Raw genomic sequence first — 21,408 nt, forward strand, 5'->3', positions numbered from 1 at the left:
AAAAGGGTTCCCTGAGAAACAAATAAAATATACAAATTTTTAAATGACAGATAAATTAATAGATGAGGGTCAGAGAGAGTAACATATATGTTACTATATGTAAAATAGATAAACAACAAGGATATACTGTATAGCATAGGGAAATATATGCAATATCTTTCAATAACCTATAATGGAAAAGAATCTGAAAAAGTATATACGTGTATGTGTGTGTGTGTATATATATATATGTTTATATATATATAAAACTGAATCACTTTGCTGTACACCTGAAACTAACACAACATTGTAAATTAACTATACTTCTATTTTTAAAAAATGGTTAAAAAAACTGGATAATGAAAAAGGAGTATTATCTATGAAGAATCAGTTGCTAACAATGTTTACTTAGCAAGAATAAAAATTAACATCTATCATAGACTGCTCTCATGTTGAAAATGCTCCATAATTGCATAATACCCATAGTAGCCACTAGCCACGTGTGACCACTGAACAATTGAATGTGTGGGTACTGTAACTAAATTTTCATTTTAATTAATTTAAATTTAAATAGGTACTGTTGCTAGAGGCTAATCTACTGGATCGTGCAAAATAAAAAAAATATTTTAAAAGCATAGCAAGTGGCTTACTAAAACAGAGAAAGCATAATAAAATAATAAGAATCTCAAAAAGTGTGAGAATGCAAATGTAATGAAAAACAGTACCTTTATATTCATCAGGATGTTCCTCATACTCCATACAAAATGTGAGAAACTTCATTAGCATTCGCTTTTCTACCATAGTAAGTTGTTTGCTATTAAAGACATCTGCTCTGGAGCAAGGAACCTAAAACATACGATTTAAAAGTTAAGAAACTGCTTCCTACTGATACAAGTATTCCAAATGACATTTTTTTCCTTTTATGTATAACAAGATTATTATTTCCTTTCTAGTCAGACAGTTCCATGTTACCTTCCACCAGTTCTAAAGGCATCTCAGTTGACTTTAGGGCTAATTAACTCGTGAGTTCCCTTACTTAATTCTGCCAAGTTGCTCCTTATGCTATTACAAGACCACTGGCACGTCACCCAAACTGGGACCAAATGACAGCTCAAATCTAGCAATATTGTCTGAAATTAACACTTTCTCAACATGAGCATCAAGCTACAGAATAAATCATGAGAAAATTAACATTAGACATTTTAATTGGCAATCTCTTACTATTTAAATTTGTTAAAAACCATCAGTTCAGTTCAGTTCAGTTGCTCACTTGAGTCCGACTCTTTGTGACCCAATAAACCGCAGCAAGCCAGGCCTCCCTGTCCATCACCAACTCCCAGAGTCCACCCAAACCCATGTCCATCGAGTCGATGATACCATCCAACCATCTCATCCTCTGTCGTCCCCTTCTTCTCCTGCCCTCAATCTTTCCCAGCATCACGGTCTTTTCAAATGAGTCAGCATTTCGCATCAGGTGGCCAAAGTATTGGAGTTTCATCTTCAGCATCAGTCCTTCCAATGAATATTCAGGACTGGCCTCATTTAGGATGGACTAGTTGGATATTCTTGCAGTCCAAGGAACACTCAAGAGTCTTCTCCAACAGCACAGTTGAAAAGCATCAATTCTTCGGCACTCAGCTTTCTTTATAGTCCAAATTTCACATCCATACATGACCACTGGAAAAACCATAGCCTTGACTAAACGGACCTTTGTTGACAAAGCAATGTCTCTGCTTTTCAACATGCTGTCTAGGTTGGTTATAGCTTTCCTTCCAAGGAGTAAGCGTCTTTTAATTTCATGGCTGCATTCAGCATCTGCAGTGATTTTGGAGCCCAAAATAATAAAGTCAGCCACCGTTTCCACATCTATTTGCCATGAAGTGATGGGATGCCATGATCTTCATTTTCTGAATGTTGAGCTTTAAGCCAACCTTTTCACTCTCCTCTTTCACTTTCATCAAGAGGTTCTTTAGTTCCTCTTCACTTACTGCCATAAGGGTGGTGTCATCTGCATAACTGAGGTTATTTATATTTCTCCCAGCAATCTTGATTCCAGCTTGTGCTTCCTCCAGCCCAGCGTTTCTCATGAGGTACTCTACACATAAGTTAAATAAGCAGGGTAATAATATACAACCTTGACGTACTCCTTTTCCTATTTGGAACTAGTCTGTTGTTCCATGTCCAGTTCGATCTGTTGCTTCCTGACCTGCATACACGTTTCTCAAGAAGCAGGTCAGGTGGTCTGGTATTCCCATCTTGAAGAATTTTCCACAGTTTTTGTGATCCACACAGTCAAAGACTTTGGCATAGTCAATAAAACAGAAATAGACGTTTTTTTGAAACTCTCTTGCTTTTTCCATGATCCAGCAGATGTTGGCAATTTGATCTCTGGTTCCTCGGGATTTCCTAAAACCAGCTTGAATATCTGAAAGTTCACGGTTCACGTATTGCTGAAGCTTGACTTGGAGAATTTTAAGCATTACTTTACTAGTATGTGACATGAGTGCAATTGTGTGTTTCAGTATTCTTTGGCATTGCCTTTCTTTGGAATTGGAATGAAAACTGACCTTTTCCAGTCCTGTGGCCACTGCCTAGTTTTCCAAATTTGCTGGCATACTGAGAGCAACACTTTCACAGTATCATCTTTTAGGATATGAAATAGCTCAACTGGAATTCCATCACCTCCACTAGCTTCATTCATAGAGATGCTCCCTAAGGTCCCTTTGACTTCACATTCCAGGATATCTGGCTCTAGGTGAGTGATCACACCATCGTGATTATCTTGGTCATGAAGATGTTTTTTGTACAGTTCTTCTGTGTATTCTTGCCACCTCTTAATATCTTCTGCTTATGTTAGATCCACACCATTTCTCTCTTTTATTGAGTCCATCTTTGCATGAAATATTCCCCTGGTATCTCTAATTTTCTTGAAAAGACTTGTAGTCTTTCCCATTCTATTCTTTTCCTCTATTTCTTTGCACTGATCGCTGAGGAAGGCTTTCTTTTCTCTCCTTGCTATTCTTTGGAACTCTGCATTCAAATATGTTGCTTGACCAGGAATATAACAATTTTATTTGCTTATCTTTCCCAAACAAAATGGGGCTTCCTTGGTGGCTCAGATGGCAAAGAACCCATCTGCAATGCAGGAAGACCCAGGTTTGATCCCTGGGTTGGGAACATACTCCAGAGAAGGGAATGGCTACCCACTCCAGTATTCTTGCCTGGAGAATCCCATGGACAGGGGAGTCTGGTAGGCTGCCCTCCAAGAGGTAGCAAAGAGTCAGACACTACTAAGCAACTAACATTTCACTACTAGTTTCCGAAACAAAACATAGTAACTTAAACTCATATTCAGTTACAATCCTTGCTCATCACAATACCTGTTTCACTCTTCCTTCTCGAAATGCAAGAATCCTGGTAATATTTTTGAACTCTGCATATCGACTAACATTAGATTTGATTAGAAGTTCAATCAGCAATCCTCGAGAATACAATAGCTGTAAGAAGAAAACATTTTAGAGAAAGAAAGAAAAAGTGAAATAGTAGAAAAATTGATAAAAACAGAATAAAGATATATAATTTTGTTATATTTTAAATTATTTGTAAAAAGTATTATACCTATTAATATTATAATACATAATACAATTTATTAACGGTTAACAACTGATTATCTGAAATTCAAAATCCAGATAATTCCAGAATCCAAAGTTTTTTCACAACTGACCCAAACTGATATAAGGCTCGAATATCCGTACATATTAATATGTTTAATTATAGAGCACCTCTTCAGACTCTGCTAAGAACATTACATCATATGTAAAGTATCAGCCAGCACATATACTGTATTAATTTCTAAAATCCAAGTAACTAATTCAAAATGAAATTTTCAGTACAAAACCTTTTTCTTACTTGATTACTTCAGTATTCTTCTTTTCAAAAAAAATAATAAAATTCTTTCCTGCTCATGAAGACAAGAAGACTATGGGTGGGCTATGATTAAACTTCCACCCAGAAACTAATTCTCAAGGTAACATGGAAAGAATGGCAAATTTCAAAGTATGGCAGGATCAAATTAGGTGGAATAGACAGTTCAGAAATATGAGGAAGGACCAACTCAGACTGAGGCAGAATCAGGCACAGAGAGCTACATCAGAAAGAAACAACAAGTAGAAAAATGATATTCATATTTTCAAGCATTAGGTTCAAAGAGATCAGCAGGATAAGGATGTTTGTTTAGATCAGCAAAATGTGATGAGCATTAGTTCCTCTCTTTATAACTTGGAACTTTAAGAGAGCACATTAAATAAAAAATCCTATTCTGATGTTATTAACTATCCTCTCCAACTTCTTTCCAATTTCTCATCATTTGCCCTCAATTTATGGTATTTGGTATCTCTACTTTCACCCAGCCCTATATTATAACATTTTATGGCCATTATTTTATGTTACTAGTGTTTTCTATTCTTTTGCACTAAATTTGCCTTGCTTCCTATAAACCCAGTGCAACACTGCATGTACCAAAGACTTGGGGACCACCTCTGAATTCATGTTGACCTAACATTAGAGGTAAGAATGGGAATAAAAAAAAAAAAAAGGAAGACAATAGCATCCTTCCCAATCTCCCTGCTATAATTACTATTAAATTATCTTCCAAAGCCCTCACACCTGAACCAATGATTTTTGAAGTGCATTGCTGCTGCTAAGTCGTTTCAGTCATGTCTGACTCTGTGCGACCCCAGAGACGGCAGCCCACTAGGCTCCCCCGTCCCTGGGATTCCCCAGGCAAGAATACTGGAGTGGGTTGCCATTTCCTTCTCCAATGCATGAAAGTGAAAAGTGAAAGTGAAGTCGCTCAGTCGTGCCCGAATCTTAGTGACCACATGGACTGTAGCCTACCAGGCTCCTCCGTCCATGGGATTTTCCAGGCAAGAGTCCTGGAGTGGGGTGCCACTGGTTTATTCAAAATGTTGACCATTATACAGATGCCAAAATAGTTACTATATAAATAAGGGCTAAAAAGAAGTTTATTTAATAGATTGACTATAATAACATGGACCCATAATTAGATTCATTAGACGTGCTTTTCTTGATAGAATTCATAGTGTGCGTGTAATAGGAGAGTATTTGGGTGGAGTACATGCTCTAATACAGAAGTAACCCTGTGATATAATACTGAGAATTCTTGTGTTTTTAAACTAGGTTTAAAGAATATTTTAATGGAACTATAAATTTCAGATACTATCTCTTTATAAAATAAACATTGTACATTTCAAAGGATAAAATAATGAAAATTGGGTTTATGGACTCCGATGCTATTTTCAATCAATTAGAAATTAGTACTGTTCTATGATAAGATGGGTAAAACTGTTACTTACCTTTGATACCAAATCGATATTAAACCTCCTGCCTTCTTTAATGATTTGAGAGTAAGTAATCCGATTTTTCTTTGGCTGTTCTGCTGTGTCTTCGGCTACAGGCACATTTTCACTTGTTTCCTTTTCTTCAGTTGAGGGAAAACAACTTTTATCATCACAATGGTATTCTTTTTCCCCTGTCACTTGAACATAATTTACTTCTAGGGCTCTCTCTGGGTCACTGCTAGGAGTTTGTTCTGTGGGTATTTCACAGCTTGTAGTGCTTAATGACTCATCTTCTGTAGGCAGACAGGCAGAATCTGCAGGTTCGGTGGAGTTCACAGATGTCACAGAAGCGTGATTTTTCTGTAGTGCACCAGCTTCTTCGACATCTTCATGCAAATCCTGACTGATGAGAAATTACAATAATCCACACGAATAATCAAAGTGATAATTGTATGTGGTTACATTTTTATATCATTTTAACTTTTAATGGCAATTTTTATTTCTTTACCTCATTTATTTTATCAAATTCAGTAGTTATCTTGCTTTATGTGACAGAGACATTAAACATTCATCTGTTTAGGTTTTGACACAGTATGAAACATAATTAAGATCTGAAACAATATACATAAAGATTTCAGTGTTTAGCAAGCATGTCATATATGTGTGTGTGTGTGTGTGTGTGTGCGTGTGTGTATCTGAAAAGCAGATTCTTATATTTATAATTTATTTCTGTTTATCTTGGGATATAGTTGATTTACAATATTGTGTCAATTTAAGGTGTACAAAAAAGTGATTCAGTTATACATATACATATATTTATTTCTTCAGACTTTTCCCCATATTACAGAATACTGAGTGCTATACAGTATCTATGTATATATTTATCACATGTGTATTTTTTCAGAAGTTAAGTAGACAGGGGAATTGCACTTTAGAAACAAATCAACACAGTGCTTATAAGCTCATCATTCAGAATAAATAGATTGAGGTTCAAACATAGACTCTATGACTAGAAAACTCTGTGAATGTAGACAAGTATTTTAATCCTCTCTGATGCAAATTATCCATCTATAACGTAGAGATAATAGCAAATACCTCACCAGGTTGTTTTGAAGATTAAATGAGGTAGCACATGGGAAGAACCTGGTACAGTGCCTGGCACATAAATGCTCAACAGTATAAGAATCAAAGATCATTACCATTATCTGAGGTGCGACAAAGCTAAAAACCTGCTATAAAAGTGTACGTTGACATATCACAATGTGGTATCTAAAAGGATCTTTCTAAATTGATTCTTGCTGTTTTCAATATTAATGTCTATTAGTTTGCTTGAAGCCCCACTTCCAATATTACTACTAGAGTTCACATACTCAGTCTATTATTGCCTTGACTGACACAAAAGTTTCCTGTTCAGTGTGCACCATTATCTCTCCATGATGTGCTTTATCCTCTACAGAACCTATATTTTCATTGAGTTGCACTACTGTTCAACACTAAAATTGCCTTGTACATGATAGACTGTGGGAAATAACCATCTGCTAGTTGACTGCTTGAGAACGAACAGCAGTTCTTAAATCAAATCTCAACTTTACCCCTATAAAATCTTCCTCTATCAGTCTCTAAACAAAATCACCTTTTTTATTTACTATCTTTTGTCTCATCTCACCTACTTTCCAACGTGGCATCTCTTAAATCCTAATTTGTCAACGCAAAGTCTCCATAATTAGGCTCATGTTAACTATTTCTTCAAGATTACAGGGAGAAATATCAATAATCTCCAACATGCAGATGACACCACTATTATGGCAGAAAGTGAAGAGGAACTAAACAGCCTCTTGATGAAAGTGAATGAGGAGAGTAAAAAAGCTAGCTTAAACTCAACATTCAAAAAACGAAGATAATGGCATCTGGTCCCATTACTTCATGGCAAATAGATGGGGAAACAATGGAAACAGTGGGAGACTTTATTTTCTTGCACTCAAAAATCAATGCAAATTGTGTCTTCAGCCATGAAATTAAGACACTTGCTCCTTGGAAGAAGAGTTATGACCAACTTAGACAGCATATTAAAAAGCAAAGACATTCCTTTGCGGACAAAGGTCCATCTAGTCAAAGCTACGGTTTTTCCAGTAGTCACGTATGGATGTGAGAGTTGGACCACAAAGAAGGCTGAATGCCAAAGAATTGATGCTTTTGAACTGTGATGTTGGGGAAGTCTTGAGAGTCGCTTGCACTGCAAGGAGATCAAACCAATCAATCCTAAAGGAAATTAGTCCTGAATATTCACTGAAGTACTGATGCTGAAGCTGAAGCTCCAATACTTTCACCATCTGATGAGAAGAACTGACACAGTGGGAACGACTTTATGCTGGGAAACACGAAAGGCAGGAGAAGAAGGGGACGACAGAGAATGAGATGGTTGTATGGCATTACCAACGCAAGAAACATGAGTTTTAGCAAGCTCCATGAGTTGGTGATGGAAGCCTGGTGTGCTGTAGTCCATGTGGTCACAGAGTTGGACACATCTCAATGAATGAACCGAACTGTTTCTTCTGGTCTGTTCTTCCCACTTCCCATAATATAACAATTCCTATATTCTCAAACATAATTATAGAATTCAGCAATTGATATATTTTAAGAAAATGTCTAAATTTCACTTTGAAGAAGTCTTCGTTAATCAAACCACAATCATCATTCTGCTATTCCATGCACCACAGTACACATGTGTGGTTTATATTGTATTTATTCATCATTTTCTTTCAAACAGTCCTTCAGTTGTCCCATATATACTTTATCTTCAACAAGACTTTAATTTCCTTAAGGGAAGAGCCTAACATCTCTTCTTCTGTGCCTCTCACAATACCTACTTCACTTCTCTATATATGTGACATTTAGTAAACACATGATGAATAAAAGTTTTACACATGCAAAAGATTGACGTATGAATATATTATCATAAAAATTGATAAATGAAACAAACATTTGTAAAAAACAGAAACAACTAGGCAAAGAAACAAAAATAATCTTTACAAACCCTGGATTCATTGAAGAAAAAGTGACCCATTATAATTAACACCTTAAGCACTACAATAAGAAAGTTACAAGCAAACAATAATATTTTAAATGTCAAGAAATAACATATCAAAAATTAGGGCAGAAATGAATGCAAAAGAAACAAAAGAGACCATAGCAAAAATCAATAAAACCAAAAGCTGTTTCTTTGAGAAGATAAATAAAACTGACAAACCATTAGTCAGACTCGACAAGAGACAAAGAGAAAAGAATCAACAAAATTAGAAACGAAAATGGAGAAATCTCAAAAAAAACCACAGAAACACAAAGGATCATAAAACACTATTATCAGCAAATATATACCAATAAAATGGACAATGTGGAAGAACTAGATGAATTCTTAGACAAGTACAACTTTCTAAAACAGAACCAGGAAGAAATAGAAAATCTTAACAGAGTCAACACAAGCACGGAAATTCAAACTGTAACCAGAAATCGTTCAGCAAACAAAAGCCCAGGACCAGACGGTTTCACAGCTGAATTCTATCAAAAATTTAGAGAAGAGCTAACACCTGTCCTACTCAAACTCTTCCAGAAAATTACAGAGGAACATAAACTTCCAAACTCATTCTATGAGGCCACCATCACCCTAATACCAAAACCTGACAAAGATGCCACAAAAAAAGAGAACTACAGGCCAATATCACTGATGAACATAGATGCAAAAATCCTTAACAAAATTCTAGCAATCAGAATCCAACAACACATTATAAAGATCATACATCATGACCAAGTGGGCTTTATTCCAGGGATGCAAGGATTCTTCAATATCCACCAATCAATCAATGAAGTACATCACATTAACAATATGAAAAATAAAAACCATATGATTATCTCATTAGATGCATAAGAAAGCCTTTAAAAAATTCAACATCCATTTATGATAAAAAAAAAAAAAAAAAACCTCCAGAAAGCAGGAATAGAAGGAACATACCTCAATATAATAAAGGCTATATATGACAAACCAACAGAAAACATTATCCTCAATGGTGAAAAACTGAAAGCATTTCCCCTAAAGTAAGGAACAAGACAAGGGTGCCCACTCTCACCACTACTATTCAACATAGTTTTGGAAGTTTTGGCCACAGCAATCAGGGCAGAAAAGGAAATAAAAGGAATCCAGATTGGAAAAAAAGAATTAAAACTCTCACTGGTTGCAGATGACATGATCCTCTATATAGAAAACCCTAAAGACTCTACCATAAAATTACTAGAGCTAATCAATGAATATAGTAAAGTTGCAGGACATAAAAATTGCTATACACTAACAATGAGAAAACAGAAAGAGAAATAAGGAAACAATTTCATTCACCATTGCAATGAAAAAAAAAAAAAAAAACTTAGAAACATATCTACCTAAAGAAACAAAAGACCTATATATAGAAAACTATAATACACTGGTGAAAGAAATCAAAGAGAACACTAATAGATGGAGAAATATACCGTGTCCATGGATAGGAAGAATCAATATAGTGAAAATGAGTATAGTACCCAAAGCAATCTATAGATTCAATGTAATCCCTATCAAGCTACCAACGGAATTTTTCACAGAACAAGAACAAATAATTTCACAATTTGTATGGAAATACAAAAAATCTCGAATAGCCAGAGCAATCTTGAGGAAGAAGAATGGAACTGGAGGAATTAACCTGCCTGACCTCAGGTTCTACTACAAAGCCACAGTCATCAAGACAGTTTGGTACTGGCACAGACAGAAATATAGATCAATGGAACAAACTAGAAAGCCCAGAGATAAATCCATGTACCATATGGACACCTTATCTTGCACAAAGGGAGCAAGAATATACAATGGAGAAAAGAGAATCTCTTTAGCAAGTGGTGCTAGGAAAACTGGTCACCTACTTGTAAAACAATGAAACTAAAACACTTTCTAACACTATACACAAAAATAAACTCAAAATAGATTAAAGGTCTGAACGTAAGACCAGAAACTATAAAACTCCTAGAGGAAAACAGGCAAAACACTCTCCGACATAAATCACAGCAGGATCCTCTGTGACCCACCTCCCAGAATATTGGAAATAAAAGCAAAAATAAACAAATGGGACCTAACTAAAATTAAAAGCTTTTGCACAACAAAGGAAACTATAAGCAAGGTGAAAAGACAGCCTTCGGAATGGCAGAAAATGATAGCAGACGAAGCACCTGACAAAGAATTAATCTCAAAAATATACAAACAACTCCTGCAGCTCAATTCCAGAAAAATAAACGACCCAATCAAAAAATGGGCCAAAGAACTAAACAGACATTTCTCCAAAGAAGACATACAGATGGCTAACAAACACATGAAAAGATGCTCAACATCACTTATTATCAGAGAAATGCAAAGCAAAACCACAATGAGGTACCATTTCACGCCAGTCAGAATGGCTGCTATCCAAAAGTCTACAAGCAATAAATGCTGGAGAGGGTGTGGAGAAAGCGGAACCCTCTTACATTGGTGGTGGGAATGCAAACTACTACAGCCATTATGGAGAACAGTGTGGAGATTCCTTAAAAAACTGGAAATAGAACTGCTGTATGACCCAGCAATCCCAGTGCTGGGCATACACACTGAGGAAACCAGAATTGAAAGAGACACGTGTACCCCAATGTTCATTGCAGCACTTTTATAATAGCCAGGACATGAAAGCATCCTAGATGTCCATCATCAGACAAATGGATAAGAAAGCTGTGGTACATATACACAATGGAATATTTTCAGCCATTAAAAAGAATACATTTGAATCAGTTCTAATGAGGTGGATGAACCTGGAGCCTATTATACAGAGTGAAGCAAGCCAGAAAGAAAAACACAGATGTATAGAACAGTATTTTTGACTCTGTGGGAGAGGGAGAGGGTGGGATGATTTGGGAGAATGGCATTGAAACATGTATATTATCATATATGAAACGAATCGCCAGTCCAGGGTCAATGCATGATACATGGTGCTCGGTGCTGGTGCCCTGGGATGACCCAGAGGGACTGGATGGGGAGGAAGGTGGGAGGGGGGTTCAGGATGGGGAAAACATGGACACCCGTGGCTGATTCATGTTAATGTATGGCAAAACCAATACAATATTGTAAAGTTAAAAAAAATGAAAGAAAATATGTTATAATCTAGTAATTTCAATTAAATATAATGAAAAAAGGATGACATCATTAATGTCAAGATTTTCAGATTTAGGAAACTGTAGTGGGTAAAGTTGTAGTTCTTTATGCATTACTTAGTAGATATCAGGCAAGTCATTTAATTCCTGAGATTCCTCATCTATGAAATGGAAGATCATTCATTTACCTTAAGTCTCATGAAGCTATTTTAAGATAAATGACCTAACACATATGAAGAGTATTTTCCATGAGCACTAAAGTCAAAGTGAATGTCACTCAGTTGTGTCCGACTCTTTGTGACCCCATGGACTCTATAGTCCATGGAATTCTCTAGGCCAGAATACTGGAGTGGGTAGCCTTTCCCTTCTCCAGGGGATTTTCCCACCCAGGGACTGAACCCATGTCTCTCGCATTGTAGGTGGACTCTTTACCAGCTGAGCCACAAGGGAAGCCCTATGAGTGCTAAAAGGTTAATCAAACATAAGATATTAATCAAATGTAAGATACTGTTAAATTTCCCACAGGTCAACAGGCAATTCAAAATATGTGTCCTTAGGTTTTTCTGAGATCACATGTTGAAAGTTCTTTGGCTACATAACCACATAACAGCACAATTGCCATTAAGGAACATTAAAAATGAAGAGTGATAATATGAAATGGGATTTGTGTATTTTCTACAGAATTGTTCAAGCTTTGCATTCACTTTCATTATTTTGAAAACCAGGAAACCAAAGTGTGTTACATGAAGTGACAACTTTCAGCAAAAATGTTTCATGCCTAAACATTAAACTACGAAATGATAGGATAGTTAATTATACTTTACAGATAAGACAGACAATGATGACAACACGGAAATTGAGCACACCAACTGATCTGGTCAGTGGCTCTCGATTATACTCCCAGAAAGGGAACTTTCTAGAGTGAATGAAATGCATTAACCAGTACTAGACAATCTGGAAAACAGAAGTCCAAATACTTAATTAAGGGTATAAGTTTAATAAAAGGAGTTATTGTTTGTAAATATGTTCTATATCCAGAAGTTATTATGTTTTACTATTCTGAACATTATAATCTGGTGAAATACCTAGCACTATGGAAAATATATGCAACAGAAACACAATACTGTCCTTACTTTTCATCAACAACTACAATATTTTTAAGAGTTCTGCCAACACTGAATTTAATAGCTAACTAGAAGTTATAAAGACACCAGAAAACTCAAACTCCACTTAATTTCTCATCATGCAAACTTCTATTCATCAAAAATACTTAGCTTCCCTTAAATTAAAAACTCTGTACTTTGGTTAAAAAAAAGTTTTCTTAAAATAATTCAACCTTGGTTTCACCCAAGATGGGAGAGGAATGGGACAGAGAGACCACTTTCTCCCCCACAAATTCATCAAATGATCATTTGAATGCTGAGCAACTTCCAAAAAACGACTTCTGAATATTGGCAGAGGACACCAGGCACCCAGAAAAGCAGTCCATTCTCTTCAAAAGTAGATAGGGCAAAATATAAAAGACTAAAGGAGAGAAAAAAGAGTTAGCGATGAAGACCCATCACGGAGAGGGAGTCATGAAGGAGGAGAAATTTCCAAACACCAGGAAACCCTCTTACCAGCAGGTGTGTGGGGAGTTTTGGAATCTTCAGAGGGCAACATAACTGGGAGAAAAAAAAAAAATCACACACACACACAAAATACACACCTAACCACAACTGCCAGGGGAGAAGCAGGTGGATACTCATCTCTGCCACCAGTGAGCAGGGTTTGGACAGGGAGGTGCAGGCTGCATGTTTAGGGTAAGGACCAGGCCTGAATGCCCTGAGGACAATCTGAGGGAGCTAAGGTCAGAAAGCAACCCAAACTATAGGATAGCTGGAGAGAAAAAAAAAAAAAAAAGAAAGAAACAACTTCCCCAAAAGACTCACAGAAAAAAGGATTGAGCAAACACCAAAGGAGAGCTAGCCTGCTGTGTACAGGCCGATCCCCCCTGCAGGAGGCAGAGAGGCAGGCATGCCACAGCCAGAGCCTGAAGGCAAGGGACAATCTCAGCCCCAGACACCTGCATCCTCCACCAAACTGTGAGCAGGATCCAAGTTGCTAACTACATCTTCCTGGGATCCTGGATGACTGACAACTTCCAGGAGGGTCACAGCCTGAGATCAGCTCCCTAGAGGAGACACACAGCACACCTGAGACAGTGCTCTCGTGGCAAACCTGAGAAATCCAGCAGCCAGGACAGGGGAAGTGATTAAGATGTACAGTCCATCTGGGACAGTGCGCTCGCCAAGCACCTGATCACCTGTGCTTCTTGAATCTGGGAAGGGCACAAAATGCAAACTGAACCGAGTCTGTGCCCTTGCAGAGTACCCGAGAACCTGAACCTGAGCAGCTTAGACATGGAAAGTGCATGAAACACAGGGTCCATTTTGGACAGTACCCTGCAGAGAACCTGGAACTGGAGTTGTGTAGACCTGGAAAGCACAGGCTGCTGTGAGCTGGGGAAAACCCAGTGTGGTCCATACACTGCAAGCACTCCCCACACACGCCAGCGATATTTGTTTGCAAATATTGTGTTATCCCTCCCCACAACTGAACGAATGAACCTAAATAAATAACCACCTTCACCCCCTTGTATCAGGGCAGAAATTAGTCTCTGAAGTTACTTGCAAATAGAGGAAGCCAAAATAAAAAAAAAAAAAAAAAAGAACAGGGAAAACCTCTGGAAGTGACAGGTGCAACAGATTAAAACCCTGTAGTTAACATTGACTAAGCGTTGGAAGAGGCCTATAGACCTTGAGAACAAGTAAAAGCTGGAAAAAATCAATTATTACTCCTTTAATTTTCATTTTTATAACCTCCTATTACCTTGCAAAAAAGACCATACTTTTAAAACAAATTTCATATATATATATATATATTATTATTATTTTAGTGACTGATTTTGTTTTGTACTTTTAATATTATATTTTTGAGAGTCTAACATCTACTCTAGATTTTTTAATCTTTGCATTTGTTATTTGTTATCAATTTTGTAACTTTAAGAATCTAATCTTCAGCATCCATTTTCACTTAGGGGTGTGATTACTGGCTAGACTGCTCTCTCCCCTTTTGACTTCCCCTCTTCTCCTCAGTTCAGTTCAGTTCACTTCAGTTGCTCAGTCGCATCCAACTCTTTGCAACCCCATGAATCCACCTGGTCACCTCTATCTCCCTCCTCCCTCTTCTCTTCTCCATGTAACTCTGTGCACCTCTGTGGATGCCCCTCACTGTGGAGAATTTTTTCACCGTTAATCTAGATGTTTTATCATCTGTGTATGGACGGAGAAGTCTTGAGGCTACTGTAAGAATAAGACTGAAAACCAAAGGCTTAAATCCAAACTCGAGAACACCAGAGAACTCCTGATTCCAGGGAAAAGTAAGAGATGAGAGCTCATCCAAAAGCTTCCATACCTACCCTGAAAACAAGCTCCAACCAAGAGCCAACAACTTCCACAGCAAGACATACCAGGCTAATTCTCCAGCAACACAGGAACACAGCCCTGAGCATTAAAGTAAAGGCTGCCCAAACACATGTCAAATCCAGAGATACCACCAAACTCACTAATGGATATTTCATTGCACTCCAGAGAGAAGAGATCCAGCTTCACCCACCAGAACACAGACACAAGCTCCCCTAACCAGGAAATCTTGAAAAGACACTCGTCCAACCCCACCCACAGGGAGCAACCTCCACAATAAAGAGGAACCACAAACTTCCAGCATACAGAAAGGCCACCCCAAACACAGCAATCTAAACAAAATGAAAAGGCAGAGAAATATTCAGCAGGTAAAGGAACATGATAAATGCCCACAAAAACAAACAAAAGAGGAGGAAATAGGGAGTTTACCTGAAAAAAGAATTCAGAATAATAATTAAGATGATTCAAAATATTGAAAACAGAATGGAGTTACAGATAAATAGACTAGAGACAAGGATTGAGAAGAAGCAAGAAATGTTTAACAAGGACCTAGAAGAAATAAAAGTCAATCAATAGCAAATAATGTAATAACTGAGATCAAAAGCTCTCTGGAGGGAACCAACAGTAAAATAACTAGGGAGAAGAAAAGATAACTGAGGTGGAAGATAGAATGGTGGAAATAAATGAAGCAGAGTGGATAAAAGAAAAAATAATTAAAAGAAATGAGGACAACCCCAGAGACCTCTGGGACAATGTCAAACACCCCAAAATCAACCTGCCTGACTTCACACTATACTACAAAGCTACAGTCATCAAGACAGTATGGTATTGGCACAAAGACAGAAATATAGATCAATGGAAAATAATACAAAGCCCAGAGATAAATCTACACACATATGGACACTTTTTCTTTCATAAAGGAGTCAAGAGTACACAACGGAGAAAAGATAATCTCTTTAACAAGTGGTGCTGGGAAAACTGGTCAACGACCTGTAAAAGAATAAAAGTAGAACACTTTCTAACACTATACACAAAATAAAACTCAAAATGGATTAAAGATCTAAATGTAAGACCAGAAACGATAAAACTCCTAGAGGAAAACATAGGCAAAAAAACACTCTGACATAAATCACAGCAAGATCTTCTAGAATCACCTCGCAGAGTCATGGGAATAGAAGCAAAAATAAACAAATGAGTTTAATTAAACTGAAAAGCTTTTTCACAGAGAAGAAAACTATAAGCAATGTGAAAAGGCATCCTTCAGAATGGGAGAACATAATAGCAAACAAAGCACCTGACAAAGAATTAATCTCAAAAACATACAAGTAGCTTCTGCAGCTCAATTCCAGAAAAATAAACGACCCAATAAAAAAGTGGGCCAAAGAACTAAACAGACACTTCTCCAAAGAAGACATACAGATGGCTAACAAGCACATGAAAAGATGCTCAACATCACTCATTATCAGAGAAATGCAAATCAAAACCACAATGAGGTACCATCGAACACTGGTCAGAATGGCTGCTATCAAAATGTCTGGAAACAATAAATGCTGAAGATGGTGCAGAGAAAAGGGAACCCTCTTACACTGTTGGTAGGAATGCAAACTGGTGCAGCACCTATGGAGAACGGTGTGGAGATTCCTTAAAAAACTGGAAATAGAACTGCCGTATGACCCAGCAATCCTAGTGCTGGGCATACACACCAAGGAAACCAGAATTGAAAGAGACACATGTACTCCTATGTTCATTGCAACACTGTTTATAATAGCCAGGACATGAAAGCATCCTAGATGTCCATCATCAGACGAATGGATAAGAAAGCTGTGGTACATATACACAATGGAATATTACTCAGCTATTAAAAAGAATGCATTTGACTCAGTTCTAATGAGGTGGATGAAACTGGAGCCTATCATACAGAGTGAAGGAAGTCAGAAAGAAAAACTCCAATACAGTATATTAATGCATATATATGGAATTTAGAAAGATGGTAATGATGACCCTATATGCGAGATAGCAAAAGAGACACAGATACAAAGAACAAACTTTTGGACTCTGTCAGAGAACATGAGGGTAAATGATTTGAGAGAATAGCACTGAAACATGTATATTACCATATGTGAAACAGACCACTAGTCCAAGTTCTGTGCATGAAACAGGGCACTCAAATCCAGTGCACTGGGACAACACTGAGGGATGGGATTGGGAGGGAGGTGGGGGAACATATGTACACCCATGACTGATTCATGTGAATGTATGGCAAAAACCACCACAATACTGTAATTAGCCTCCAATTTAAAAAAAATTAAAAATAATTCAACCTTTTAAAGAACACTACTGAAAAATAACTCAATTTTATTAAGTTTAAAGTATCTAAAAATTATAGAAACACATTTGCCAGTTGTAAATGAATGTGGCTAGATTATAAATTCTCAAAAAAATTTTTGAGTTCGAAAACATTACTGATTTTAACATATAAATGGGAAAAATATGCACCATTAATTCTTATAAAATTTTTCAATATGAAAATAAATTGACAAATGAAATTCAGTGTCATTTATATTGATCATTTGAATTTCAAGGGACATTTACAATACACTATAACAATATTTTTGAGATAGTTTTACCTAATTTCAACTCTGAATAAGTGCTTAGATGAAGGCATTAGGTACAATCTGAATTTAGGGGAGACTTAGGGGTAAAAATTCTGTTATTATCTAGTATTGTTACCAACTAATGGTAGCAACAAGGGAATGCCTCAAACTGAATATGCCTTATTAATGCCTGTAACAGTCACATTTTCAGATAAGTCAAAGGATAAATTGTCAACCAACTGGTTAAAATATTCAGAACAGGTGTTCACTATTTGTTTTTCAGTTTTTTGCACCTTTCCTCCTCACAGTACAGCTTACTGCATAAATTATACTCTTTACTTTGATATATGCACTTTATTCTAAGACCATTCACTTTTTTCTTGTTTTAATTTTTTGGCCACGTCACATGGCAAGTGGAATCTCAGTTTCCTGACAGGGATCCAACTTCTGCCTTTTGAGTTGGAAGCATGGAGTCTTAACCACTGGACTGTCAGGGAACTCCTAAGCCATTTACTTTTGATTTGCACAGTATATGCTACACAGCTACCCATCTGCTAATTTCTGCAAATGTTTAATGATTATGAATAAGATTTACAAAAAATCAGACTGTTCAAAAGTCGCTGTTCCAAAAACCAGCAATATAAAAAATCCACTGTAATCGATTTTAAATTGATGCAATATAACATACTGATAGATTAATTCCCTTATTTGTAAACAACTGAAAGTGTTAACATGCACAGTAGAATATAGCTGAAATGTCAATCTCTTGTCATATCTCTCCAAGGAAAAAATATATGGTGATGTAGAGAAGATACTTTTGGCTGTCTTTTTAACAACCATATCCTATTCCTCAGCACCATAAGAGTTGCAATTTTGATCCAATATTAGGCAGAAGGCACCCAGAACTAGGGGATGAATCACGGCTGATTAAAACCAACTTTGGTAATTTTATTGTTCTTTGTTAGTGACTGATTTAAAGGTGAGCAGGTTATCTAGTTTAAGCCAAAGAGATAAGGGATAATTTAGGGCTTTGGTCGGAGAAGGCAATGGCAAGCCACTCCAGTACTCTTGCCTAGAAAATCCCATGGATGGAGGAGCCTGGTAGGCTGCAGTCCATGGGGTCGCTAAGGGTCGGACACGACTGAGTGACTTCACTTTCACTTTTCACTTTCACACATTGGAGAAGGAAATGGCAACCCACTCCAGTGTTCTTGCCTGGAGAATCCCGGGGATGGGGGAGCCTGGTGGGCTTCCGTCTATGGGGTCACACAGAGTCGGACACGACTGAAGTGACTTAGCAGCAGCAGCAGCAAAGATTCCCCAGTATAACATAACAGGAAAAAAAGAAAAAGCACACACGTTAGGATAAAAAAACTCTCCCCCCTTGTTTCACATTTAGAGGTTTCTGTTGTGTGAAAACCTGCTCAGAATCATGGCAATCATCTTGTAACTCTGGACGGAAAGCTAAGAAAAGTGCTGGGCAGCTGCCCCAAGATTGATGTGATTAAAATTCTCAATTAGCAAATTATGTAATGACCAACCAACCCACCTACCAGCCTACCGTCCCACCTACCCATACATCTACTCTTTTAAACCACTTTTAATTGGACACTGTGTCACATGTAGCCTAAAACAAACTTGCTATTACACAGTGGTAAACCATAGATTCCTGTAACTTACAAGTGATTTTTCAGTTTTTAAAATTTTGTATTTCTTTCTTCTTACTGGTATTATTACGTTTTTGTCAAAGAGGCTCATGCTACATTTATAAAATTCTAGACTCTAAAATAAATTAAATAAGTAGAATTTTAGATGACTACACAATGTCTTTATTTTAGTATCAATCCATGAAAGAGTTGGTTCGTTTATAAGTCTATGAAGCAAGTTTTCATCCTGCTTTAATATTATCATATCAGAAAAGGGGAAATGATGTTCAATATTATGCAAAAATGAAACAGGGCAGAAAAAGCACAAGTTCTTCCCAATATTTTAGAAACATAAAATCTCTTCTCAGTAAACAAACTATACGGCACTCTGCAATTAATAAGCAACCATCTTTCACCTTGAGCAAACTCCAGGAGATGGTGAAGGACAGGGAAGCCTGGCATTCATGGGGTCATTAAGAGTTGGACACAACTGAGAGACTGAACAACATCTTTCACCTAAGAACTCCTTGGGTTTTTGTGAATTGTGTGAATTAATGTATTGTGCTTTGTCATAGTCTGTTGAATGTTTAAAACCAGAAATAGTAGTTGTTTTTATTCTTTCGCATAAACTACAAAAATATCCTGTGGGGTACTAACTACAATCACAACAGCTAAAGGATACTGGATTTATCCCTCATCTTCTATACACTTGGAGTTAGGCTCTTTAATTTCCCATTATAGATGTAACTACTTTACACTACTAAATAGTATTCTAGTAAGTTAAATAAGTAAATGTACTTCCTTACGTGCTAGTCTTCACAAAGAAAATACTTTATTCACTTGGTTTAATGGTTCCCTTGACACACATACATCTATTTATCTGATGCCTGAAATACACTGTGATACAATGGAAACAGCACAAACTTTTGAGTTAGATAGATGTGAGTTCAAATCCTGCCTGTCCTATCTCTGGCTCTCCCTGATGTAGCACAGATTAAGTGAAATTGAATGAAGTAAAATATGTAAGGAACCGAGTTATAGCAGTTGCCAAAAAGATAATATCCAATAAATGCTATAGTCCTTTTACTCTTCCCTTCCATAAGTCAATTGTAATAATCACAATATCTGTTTCAAAGAAAAATAATCTATGTATAGCAAAAGTATTTCTGGCCCAAACTACAGATTATCTCATTTATTACTAGCATCATCCAAGGTAACAAAGCACTCATAAAGCAAAACAATCTGGGTAGTTCTTTATAGAATTTGTGAGAATTGAACTTATACTATTTTATTTTAATATTCAGCCCAACTATGTTGTTGTTATTGTTGTTTAGTCACTAAGTCATGTCCAAATCTTTGGCGACTCTATGGACTGTAGTCTGCCAGGCTCCTCTGTCAATGAGATTTTCTTGGCAAGAATACAGGAGTGGGTTGCCATTTCCTACTTCAGAGGATCTTCCTAACCCAGGGATCAAACCTGCATCTCCTCAATTGGCAGGCAGATTCTTTACCGCTGAGCCACCAGGGAAGCCCAACTATGCAGTAATGAAAAAAGTACTAACTTTCTAGTCAAAAGATCACTAAAACTTTTAGACTGAACACTTAAGAATTATTTCTGAAAATAAGTCAACAATGAAAAACAATGTGCTATCCATATGTTTACATTAGAATATGGTGTTACCGACTTGCCATGTATCAATACTTTGAGGTATTTTCCAAAAAGTGGTCATGAGTTTGCACTGATCTACTTGCATCCTTGCCCTATCCATGTAATCAAAGATTAAAAATCAAAAGGCTACTGGTTCTAGCTATAATACTGTTTGTAGCCAAGAGACAGCCACTGTTCTTCCTTGATGAAATATCAAGCAACATATGTGAGAATCAAATCACAGATTTTAGCCTAATAAACATCAACTCTATAAGCCTACTCATCTGGTCTAAAATGGGAAGAGAAGTCATAACACTTCAGCATTCATATCATGAGAAAGCTATCTTTATATGGTATTTTGGAAATTTACCAAAATATTAAAAACAATATTCTACATAGGAAATATACCAGGGATTGAAGTTTGACTTCTCTCTATATGCTTCATGTAGCTAACTACAATAATCTCTTGGTGTCAGTGACCATTAAAGTATAAGATTTTCAATATTTTGACATTTGGTCAGACTGTGAGTTTGA

General features: G+C 36.8%; 1 protein-coding gene across 3 annotated transcripts in view; it reads right to left on the bottom strand.

The window, feature by feature from the left end:
• CHM (CHM Rab escort protein) overlaps positions 1 to 21,408 on the bottom strand; it is a 279,787-nt gene that overhangs the window by 121,166 nt on the left and 137,213 nt on the right. For all 3 annotated transcript variants that reach the window (XM_055393821.2, XM_055393823.2, XM_055393822.2), the window contains 3 exons: positions 5,355 to 5,742; positions 3,360 to 3,476; positions 705 to 825 (listed from right to left, as the gene is read on the bottom strand). In XM_055393821.2, the coding sequence (XP_055249796.2) occupies positions 705 to 825; positions 3,360 to 3,476; positions 5,355 to 5,742 (626 nt within the window). The remainder of the gene's footprint in view (positions 1 to 704; positions 826 to 3,359; positions 3,477 to 5,354; positions 5,743 to 21,408) is intronic.

The sequence above is a fragment of the Moschus berezovskii genome, chromosome X, assembly GCF_049115385.1.
Source record: "Moschus berezovskii isolate FMDL1 chromosome X, NW_MosBer_1.0, whole genome shotgun sequence".
In the NCBI taxonomy this organism is placed as follows: Eukaryota; Metazoa; Chordata; class Mammalia; order Artiodactyla; family Moschidae; genus Moschus; species Moschus berezovskii.